At 40.9% G+C, this 10,582-nt stretch overlaps 1 protein-coding gene across 2 annotated transcripts; it reads right to left on the bottom strand.

Moving 5' to 3' along the window:
* Window positions 1-1,948: 1,948 nt before the first annotated feature.
* Window positions 1,949-8,967, bottom strand: caap1 (caspase activity and apoptosis inhibitor 1). 2 transcript variants are annotated; one of them, XR_013788683.1, is made up of 7 exons: window positions 8,698-8,967; window positions 6,733-6,924; window positions 4,900-4,984; window positions 3,554-3,611; window positions 3,374-3,441; window positions 2,319-3,191; window positions 1,954-2,131 (listed from the first exon to the last, which is right to left on the bottom strand). XR_013788683.1 is itself a non-coding variant. In XM_079491465.1 (6 exons), the coding sequence occupies exons 1-6, from the start codon at window positions 8,800-8,802 to the stop codon at window positions 2,710-2,712; spliced, it is 990 nt and encodes a 329-aa protein (XP_079347591.1). In that variant the 5' UTR covers window positions 8,803-8,967; the 3' UTR covers window positions 1,949-2,709. The 2 variants fall into 2 exon arrangements, 1 of the variants encoding a protein (XP_079347591.1); XM_079491465.1 differs by having other exon boundaries at window positions 1,949-3,191.
* Window positions 8,968-10,582: the final 1,615 nt, after the last annotated feature.

Here is a 10,582-nt window from a genome sequence, read left to right as displayed (position 1 = left end):
CTGCACAATGAATGTTATTATTGAATTCTTGCTGTCATTTGATCAGCAATTTATCCTCATTGAACGGTGAATATTTCTTCAAATATCACTTCTACAATCTACAATCTCCCACGTTGTAGTTTAAAACGCCAATACTTTATTGTACATAAAACAGCAAAACTAGCCAATCTACAAGATCACAACACAATTGCAAACGCAACAGCTTGTAGATCTGCCATTTTCACAGAATGTTCATGGAATGTTTGCCCATTTTTGCTAGAACGTTCTACGTCTACGACATGCCCAGAATAGGGGATTCATGTGTTTAAGAATGGATTACAAGTGGAATATAATATATCACAGAGGGAATAAGAGTTGAATTATTGACAATTTATAATCATGTTTTGCGCTTCCCCGTGTATGGCTTTCATCCATGGTTCTAAATGAGCAGGTGCAACCCATGAGACGACACCATATGCTGCCTGAGCTAAAGCTGCGTCACTATTCAACCACAATCCCTCTGATGTTCAGAAATGAGCCATGGTTTCTGCTACTTTCTGAAGTACTCTCCCATAATGACATAATGACCACAGTTCATGAGCCATGTGAGTCTATTCATTCCGACTTTCTGATTTCCTTGACGTTTGCCTGAGACGTGGATGCCAATGGGTTCCCCAGATTGGCTCTTCTCAAATAACTCACCGTCTAATGCGGGGGTGACACCAAATAGCCATCAATCTCAGAGACACCATGAGCACTTAAGTCACTTTGCATCCCTTTTTACTAAAGTGGGCATTTCCCCCTGGAATCAATAAATAAGATACCTGGCTTGTAAACACGTGATGCATTTCACTCCCCCATCCCCCCAAAAGAACCTTTTAAATGCAAATAAATACCCAAAAGGCACATGGGTGTTTATTACGGATTTCATTGTCTCCCCAGGCATGTGGTGGTGATGGTTTAGTAGAGGAGTGTTGTGCTACACATCTGCATGTAATTGCACCCATCCCAGCCTCAGTTTACCAGAACAAAGCAGCCTCAGAATAAATTATAGCACAAAAGAAACAACACGGTAAAACATTAGGTGAAAGGATGCCATTAATTCTAGTAACGGCAAAGAGTGTATAGGGAAGCAGAAATTAATTTAAAAGCTACTCTAGTGGATGAAATAGGTAGGTGCTGCTTTTATACTTGATCTACTGTATAAGTGAGAATTGGCTAGGCCAATTATCTCCATTGTATTTTAAAGCAGGGCGTCTCTGTAGGGCTGATGAAAGCCTTAGTTGGTTTCCTCTGCTGCAGTGCTTAGCCATATAGACTGAATGCATATTGCACTCTGAAGATGATTGTCTACTGTGGAAAAGGAAAAAGCTTATGACTCTACAATGTTTGCCGCACTTAGAGTAAAACGCAACCCCATACACAAGCCCAATGTTTCAACAGGTGCCCACTGCCCAGCGCGCTATAACCTCAGTGTAAGATAAACCATTCATTATTAATTTATTTTACAAATCATGTGGAGTTGTATGGCCACAGGCACTTTAACACTACACATCTAGTGGCCCTATACCAACACTCTACGGGTGCTTGCTGCACACTGTTAACTTTTCTGCATTTGCCACTATTTACGGATGCTGTTCCCCACCACAACCCCAGAGGCTGTCGCATTTGGTCTGCTCAGCATAGGCCTGCATTTCCTCCCTGCTTGTTTATGCATGCCTGTTATCCATCCCCTGCAGCACGTTGAAACTTGTCCCCAAAATAGAATCAATACTGTGAAGTAAAATTGTATCATTTTATGCAATTGGCTTATTAAAATTATGATGTGGATGATTCCTGTGTGAAAAGGGGTTTATTACTTCCAACATTCCATCATTTCTGTAGAAATTGCATTGGGCAAATGCAAATGACAAACATTCCATCTCAGGGCCTCTTCAGGATAGGATGTAATAATTCAGGTAGAGTAACACTGCCATCTAGTGAGCAATGATGGAAAATGCATTGAGCATGTCAATTCAATGGGCTTTATTGGCATGGAAAAAACATGTTTACATTGTCAAAGCAAAAAGTGGAACATTTTATGTACAATTGAAACTCAGAAAGTTTCTCCCCAAACATCGGTGGTGTTTCTCTCTCACACACTAAAGGTGGCCTTACACTAGCCGATAATCGGGCATTTTTGACGCTCGGGGGGTGCCCGACCACTCAAAGCGCGATCGGCCCGATCAACATCAAGAATGTTTGATATTTGCTCTGCCCCGCTCCGATTATCCTGTAGTGTGTGGTGCTATCAGATTTCAGATTGAAAAAAATCGGCTAGTGTAAGGCCACCTTAACACACAGAATATAGCATCAAAATCAATCTAGCCACTTGTGTAGACTGATTTGCGAAACATTTTTGCAAAATTGAGAAACGCTGTTCAAAATGCATTCAAATATGGACAGTACAAAAAAATCTGTCTCACGTCCGTGATGAATAAATTATCAAAAAAAAATGCCTTAATGAATATTTCAAACTATTCATCTGACAATGATTTTGCTTTATTGCTCACATTCTGTGTGGATGTACTCTATGACACAAACAACAGTTTGAATGAATGCAAATCACACTAAATAAACCCAGTACACAAGTTAAAAAAAACAAAACAAGTAGTCTACCATAACATCTCTGAGCATTAGAAATAATTTTAAACCGTGCTTTTGAAGATGAAAAAAAAATATTTCACCTCCTCAGGGCCTTTTGCCGTCACTGGCTTTCATGAGAGCTTTGATAGCCCTAGCCCTCATTTCCAGTTCTAGGAGTTCCAGTTGCTGAACGGAGGGCTGACAGATGGTTGGTGTCAGACCTGAGGCAGGCCCACTCTGATCAGGTACACCCCCATCTGTGGACTGCGACGAGGCTTTCGGTTCTTTTGATTCCTCGCTGCCAGAAGAGGACGAGAATGCTAAAATCTCACTAACACTTCTGTCTATGTCACTTTGCAGTTCCTTCTTTGCCGCCGTCGGCTGCGCGGCCGCCTGAGACTCCTCTTCCTTGACTGGTTCTGGATTTGGGACAGGATCAACACATTCCGGACTAATTACCTCCACTGGCTTTTCTGTGACTTCCTCACGTTTGGCAGCCTGTTCCTCTTTGGGCCCCTCGATGTCACTGTCGTACGTGTCTGCGTTGATGCTGAGGACGTCATTCTCCTCGCCTGAGCCACCGACCTCTGTCAAGAAAATGACAAGGCATTGAAAACACAATGTTTGTTTACAACATTGTATGTAATCGTTTATTGAATTTGCAGTGAATGTACTGTACAGTATATATTTAGACTGTTTGCATCCAATGTACTTGGGTCCTGCCAGCAGTATATTTCCATTTGACTATGATTACACCGTGAGCAAGTACCTTGCTTTGGGTCCTCTGGTTTTCCTACTTCTTTAAGGGAGGATGTGGAGTCTATATTACTGTCCTGCCTTTATGAAGAAATGAGAGAAGAAGAAAAAAAGACAAAAAAGGGAAATTACTCATTCAGTACACTCCTTAAATGTGCATATTAAGATAGTTTGCAAAATGAAGTCTACTCACTGGCTTTCCAAGTTTGCATCAGCATTTTCATCGTCATCTCCAGATGTCAACTCTTCCCCTTCGTAGCATGGAATTAAATGCATTTAAACACCATACAATGCAAGGTTCATAAAAAAAGTTACCCATTTGGACTGTATTCTTAGAACAACAATAATAACAAATTGACAGGTTAAAAAGTGATTTCCTCTTTTGTCAACAAAAGTGCTCTCAAAACTCTTGTCAGAGACCTCATTCAATGCCACTTTGATTATGATTGCACCTTTTGGTTCTCCAACATCCCAAAGTCACTAAAAACTAAGCTTCACACCTCCCAAAACAAACTGATTCGACAACTTCTCGACCTGGAGTCCATGACCCACCTAATCCCAGCACATTTTGCTGGGATGGCTCAAGGTAGAAGACAGGGTTAAGCAATTCAAAATGGGATTCGTTTTCAAGATAGTCAAATGGACTCAATGGTTGCCCGACTGCTCGTGGCAAGTAAATAAAACTTTCTGGCAGGTGGAGTTTGCTTTCAGGTTGCCCGATGGGCAAGTGTCTGTGGAATTTCAAATAAGTAGTTTGGTATAGCTATTGATAAGTTTTCATAAATATTGAGGCATGTCCATATCGCATAGCGCAATTCGCAAGTAAAGTAAAAATAATTACCTAATGATAGGTAATTAAAATGTATCACCTACCTATCACGATTTACTTTTCGGGCAAGTGGGCATGACCTGTACTTGCCTTGCCTCCGAGACCTTTAGTGTCAACCTGTGTGTGTGTGTGTGTGTGTGTGTGTGTGTGTGTGTGTGTGTGTATCTCACTGGCTTCCTTCAAATTCAAAACATGCCTGACTCACTTTTCCTTCCACTTTTTTCCCTTTTTCCAGTTTGTACAAAGTACATAGTGTTTTATATTATTTTGTTGATGATAATGTCTTTGTGTGCCGACACACAAAGCCGACAACCAATAGTCAGACAACCAACAGTGCAAAAGTGGCATTACTTTTCATGTAAAATTACTCCATTTCATGCTTTCTTGTTGTTTCTTGAACCTAGCTCGAGTCACCATGTAAAAAAAAAGCTTTCTTTGATAGCATCTTAGGATAGATGTAGATCTATTTGACAGTTCAGAAACATAATTGCCTTCCTTGATGTATTAATGAGCATCAACGACTCGACCATCACCTGGGCACAGTCACACGCAGCTCCCCTCTGCAGTGCTCTACTACTGAAAGTGACTCATTTCTCTCCAAAAAAGCACTTGAATATGATGGAATATGATTAAAGATCACATTAAACTACACTACAAACAGTATTCAATCAATCAAACCACTGGGGTGCAGATCTGACCACAGGTATTACCTCCCAGGATCTGAAGAAGATTCTTCTGTGAAAGCTGCTCCAGCTGATCGTGGCAAAGCTTCTTGATGTCCTCTAAACTGCAGCCCTGTGGACAACAATGAGTGTTAAAAACTGTGAATTAATCATAGGCTGGTCTGGCCTCAGATGTAATTTGCGGCACCAGCACCTTAAGAAAACGGCAAATATAAACAGCCGTTTGTTAATGGTTGCGCTCCAGGGGAGGGAACAGAACTGTGCTTCAGTGGGTTTCACTTCATGCTTTTGCAGGGTTTACAGCTCAGCTTCTTGCTTGTCCCAATATTTGCCTTACTTCTTCATAGACCTGCATGTTTTGGACACATGCGTTGCGAGGTGTTGTGAAGTTGTAAATCTGCTATTTTCCAATTTTTTATCTGTGGAACTGAGTCAAACAAAATGTAATAGAGCACCGAAGTCTGACGTCAATATCGGTAGATAGCACGGGTTCATGTACTTTTTAATTTGCATTGTAATCCCCATAGGGGGATTTTAGCTCGCCTCATATAAGAACTGTGTTTGAAAAATAAACATGTCATCCAGGCCGTTACACTCATATGGATATGAAGAATCAACTGACAGAGAAAACTATTGTTACTGCTACTGAATTATTTACATTTTCACTAGAAACAGACATGCATCAAATATGAGTGACTGACTGTCATAAACGATACAGAGACACCTCCCTGACGATAACGCAGAGACAGCTTGTTTATTTTTTGACCACAATGGTTATATGAAACGATTTTAAGATGACCCCATGTAATTCACAATAGAGAAATTACTTCCGTGAACCAGGCAGAACCAGGGGATGAACGAGTGACGTCAGGACTTCGGTGCTCTATGCCTCAACTCCTGCAATTCTAAGGGGTCTAAGGGTCAGGGTGAGGGGGGTCCCGAGTTCAAATATTTTTATTTTGGGGGGGGGGGGGGGGGGGGGTCACGGCCTGAAAAGGTTGGGAACCAGAGATCTAAACAGCGTGACAAGGTCTAGAGAACAATGACCCATCCGGTGACGGTTCAGTCCGTACATTCACACATTGTATAAATTATAAACTCCCTTGGGTGGCATCTCTTTTTTCACATCTTCATGCCTTCTTGACATTTCACCGGGGTATACACAGAGTGTTATTTGATATTGATGATTATGATATCTCCGTATTTTGTTACTACGTCTGAAGACTTGCTTGCAATTTGCAACAGACAACGCGGCACCATTGCTAAATTAGAGCGACAGACAAGTTAGAGATAGATGAGAGATTAAGTTAATGTACACTGTCTAGACTCTACACAGTACCACGGTCACGAGTACTTGCTGCTTACTCGACAAGCATAGAACTACAGACTGATGTTACTACACATAAATAAATGGCATTGAAAGTGGGCGGAATTAACCCCTGAATCTTAAGTCTGACGTGACGTCACTAGTCCTGTTCCCCATGTCCCACTACACCGTGACATAGTATCAACTCCCTTTTAACTTGTATGGAGATCCTATCCTATGCACTTAATCTGCTTAATTTGTCCCTGACAAATGACCTGGAAACTATTTGTTTCCTCAGCTGACTTTTATGATTTCATGTTATTGGAACACTTCATGTGTACTGTAGGCCTGTCACAATTATTACATAATCGTCTAATCACAATTATTTGATAGCAATTATTTTGCACAATCATCAAACTTGTTTACATGTATACAAATGTTTTCATTTTCACTTCAATCACCATAGAGAAAGCCATTCAGCACATGTACAAATATGTCTTCAAACAGAAATAAACCAGGCAAACACAGAAATCCACACACACAAAAAAACTCACCTTCAGCTCATCAGGTAGCATCTTCTGCAGCTTCCGTTCCCCTAACACCTGGAAACACTGCCCCAGCATCTCCTTCCTGTCAGTCACATAGGCACTGATGGGCTGGAATGGTACACTAAGGTCCAGCCCGCCCTCCTCGATGTCACTGCCAATCTTATCCAGCTCTGCGTCTGCCAGATCATCTTTAGAGTCCTATTTTGGAAGGAGGCATAGTCAGAGCTATATAGGACAATGACGGCACATGCTCGTTCAAGGCTATTTCATATAGATTACATAAAATGGGCCTGGTTAGGTAGGTTAGGTAACATTATTATGCAATTTACAATGTATGCATTTAGCAGACACTCTTAATGCAGAGCGATTTACAGTAAGCAAGGACAACACAAGCCGGTAATACATCAAATGCATAGAAAGTGATCTAGAATCTTAAGTAAACCAAGAACCTATAATCAGTCCAACGGTAGCAGTTTCCAAAGAAATTCAATAATCTGTACATTGAAACTATAAACAATAGACTATAGTATGCCAGGTCAATAATGACATGGCATCTGTATACATAACATGGCAACATGCTATCTAAATTCCATATTTTAGCCTTTGCATATAAGCCTGCAAGGTCGTCGAGGCTAGGGCAAGTGCTACAGGCTAAGGTGGAGTCTGAAGAGGTGAGTCTGAAGAGGTGAGTCTTCAGACTACGGTGGAAGATTGGGAGTCTGCAGTTCTAATTGCAATGGGGAGTTCAAGGGAGAAGAGTCTGGGACGTGTGGAGCGTTGTCCCGGATGTTTTTGTGAAAGTTCTGCCAGCTTCCCTGTGCTGATCTGAGCGAGCAGGGTTAGATCAGGCTTTGAGGATAATAGACTTCTGGTAAAGCAAGCTACCGGGTACGTGTTATTTGGCTGTGTTGACGTGTTCAACAGCTGTAGTTTGTAGTAGAGCTCTGCAAGCCTGCCGGGGCCCACCACGGCCTGGCCAGCCAAAAAGGCTCAACCTTGTCTCTTCTTGAAAAGTGAAAACGACAAGCAAAATGTTTCAGCTTTTGTTTCATAAAAATCCACCGTAGACATGTTATGAGCTACTTTGTCAATACATTCTGTGCATGTGATTCTTTTTCTAAGTGTTGCAGTTTGGAAGCACTTTTTCCCCTCACTATATGTTTCTTTTCCCTTTTTACCGCCTTTGATGAATTCCTGTTCTTTTTTTTGGGCTTTATAGAAGTGTCTATTTGTACGTCTCTAAATGTTTTGATGATTTGAACAAGGTGGACCCTCTTGTAAACAAGTGTAATGCTTTATTGGGTCGTCCACTAACAGTCTTTGTATTGAGTTGTGCTTGAAATGTACTGTAATTCTGCAAACTGTTAATATTTCAATCAATCAATGTGCAAATTCGAAACAGGTGGTACCTACGCAGGGCCGTCTATAGTGACTTCGACGACTGCTTCCAAACTCCTGCACAGAACTTCTTGACAGAAAGTAGCTCTGACATAATGTCTACGGTGGATTTGTATTAAACAAAAGCTCGGAAGATTGAAAGAGGATAATTCAAGCTTGGCCTAGAGCTGCACTGTTGGTGAGTTTAACGTCGTTTGATACAATACAAGCATATCGCAAACGCAAATTGGATGAATGGGGAGTAAATGGGGGGTATTGCAACTCTGGATTCATCCAATTATAAAAAAAATCTAGAGTTGCAAATTGCGGCTACAGCTTTCTCTGGGTGTCCGGACTCAGTCCGGGGGGATACCGCTCTCGTCTGGACTACATGCATAATTAACATAACCGCAATGTGGACGCTCGAAACTTTAATGCCGGCTTCAAACTTGAACGGGTATTAATATTAAACAGCTCGAGCCGTTCGAATCGATAAATAAATACATCTACAAGAGTCAAAATCTTAGGCTAGTCTATCATCATCATCATCTTGTATGGCAGGTATCACAGTAACCACACCACAACAAACCTCACCTCCACACTGGATTCGGTGCATCTGCGTCTTCTGTCGACATGCTGCTCCTCAGGCTGAGCGTGTTTCCTTTTCTTTTCTCTGCTGGTACATTTCTTTTTGAGCATTCTTTCTCTCTGGAAAAGACGAGTCGGTCTGAGTTTGTTGTTTTCCCCTTTGTTGTTCGTTCAGTTGTTCTCTCGCAAGCATCTGATCATCAGAGCTGCTCAAGAAAAGTTCTGTGCACACTAATTTGCACAGCGTCGCAGTTTGATTACGTCAGAAAGAAAGCGGCTTCTTCTATCGGGTTTAGTAGGCAGTTGGCAAACGATTTAAGGTGCATTACCGCCACCACCTGGACTGGAGTGTTAATTCCAAAATTATGCAGTACAAAATCAAACTAAATTAAAAAGTGTCCATTCAAAATGTAACAAGCATTACCCGCTCTGTTATAGCCTATGCCTCCTACTCAGAGATAGATTCTGAGGGAGTGTAAAATGTACACAACAAATATGTATCATATCATATCATGACATAGAAGGTAGGTTTGTTTCCCTGTCCACATTTTTTTTTCACCGATTTTGCCCCCCTGAAAAGTCATGATGAAATATTAAAGAAGAGTACCTCAAGTTGCCATGTATTGCTGTACTGGAATATATTTCGATGAGAATTGTTTTTATGGAATATTTTATATTGGGTAAAATATACCCATGTTTAGTGTTCTAGGGTTAATTTGCTGTCAGGAGTCAGTGACAACAAACAATACGTTTCTCAAACACATTAAATCTACATGTACAGGTTGGAATAGAAATACATTAATAAACATTAGGGGGGGGGGGGGAGCCAATCACCTTCTCTCCCTTTGCCCTGATGACAGTGACAGGTGAGTTTTCAGACCCTTTTTAAAGGAAACCAGTGATCTGCTTGTTTTGAGGGAAGGGGGCAAGGCATTCCACACTTGAGTGGCAGTGCTGTGAAATGTGAATTTACCCATATTTGTTCTGAAAATGGGTGGCACCCCACCAGATCATTATTTACGCTCCCTCTAGTATTATGGCTGTGGGAGTTGCTCACCTTTTTGAGGTAATCAGTCAAGTAAATAGGCACCGTCAAAAATAGCATAAATCGCTAAAACAAAAGAAAGCAGCAAATGAAAAAAAAACGCTCATCTTTTACTTTCTCTAATAACAATTTTTTGTTATTGCTTAATGTAAATCGCTCTGGATTAAGCGTCTGCTAAATGCCTAAATTGTAAATTGTAACACCCTAAAACATGACCCTTGGTTGAAAAAAATTTAAGTTGTCCTTCAATGACTAGTATTACATTTGTAATAAAAATGTTTTAGGTCCAATGTATTGTTCACAAAGTTAAACTAACTAAATGCATTTTAAATTAAATAAAAAAAATACTTTTCAGGATTCCAATTAAAAAATAGCAAAAATAGCAGATCTACAAGCTCAAAATGTGTCACACTGCAACACGTTTTGAGCTTATTTTTACTTTTGTGTGACATAGAATGACGAAGTACAGTAGGGCATTCATTTACAAAAAAAGGAAAAATACGGAGATATAAGGAAATGCTCTGGAGTGAGTGTGGAAATATATAGTGGCCCTCTGGAGTGAGTGTGGAAATATAGTGGCCCTCTGAAATGAGTGTGGAAATATAGTGACCCTCGTCTGTAGTGAGTGTGGAAATATAGTGACCCTCTGGAGTGAGTGTGGAAATATAGTGGCCCTCTGAAATGAGTGTGGAAATATAGTGACCCTCTGGAGTGAGTGTGGAAATATAGTGGCCCTCTGGAGTGAGTGTGGAAATATAGTGGCCCTTCATCATCAAAGTTGCCCACTCCTGCTCTACGCCACTTAAATGCCCCAATAAAACTAAAAGGAGAAGCTGGAGGTACTGC

The sequence above is a fragment of the Electrona antarctica genome (genome assembly GCF_951216825.1).
Source record: "Electrona antarctica genome assembly, chromosome: 21".
Classification (NCBI taxonomy): domain Eukaryota; kingdom Metazoa; phylum Chordata; class Actinopteri; order Myctophiformes; family Myctophidae; genus Electrona; species Electrona antarctica.
Note: the sequence above shows the minus strand (reverse complement) of the source record. Positions and strands in the feature narration are given on the sequence as shown.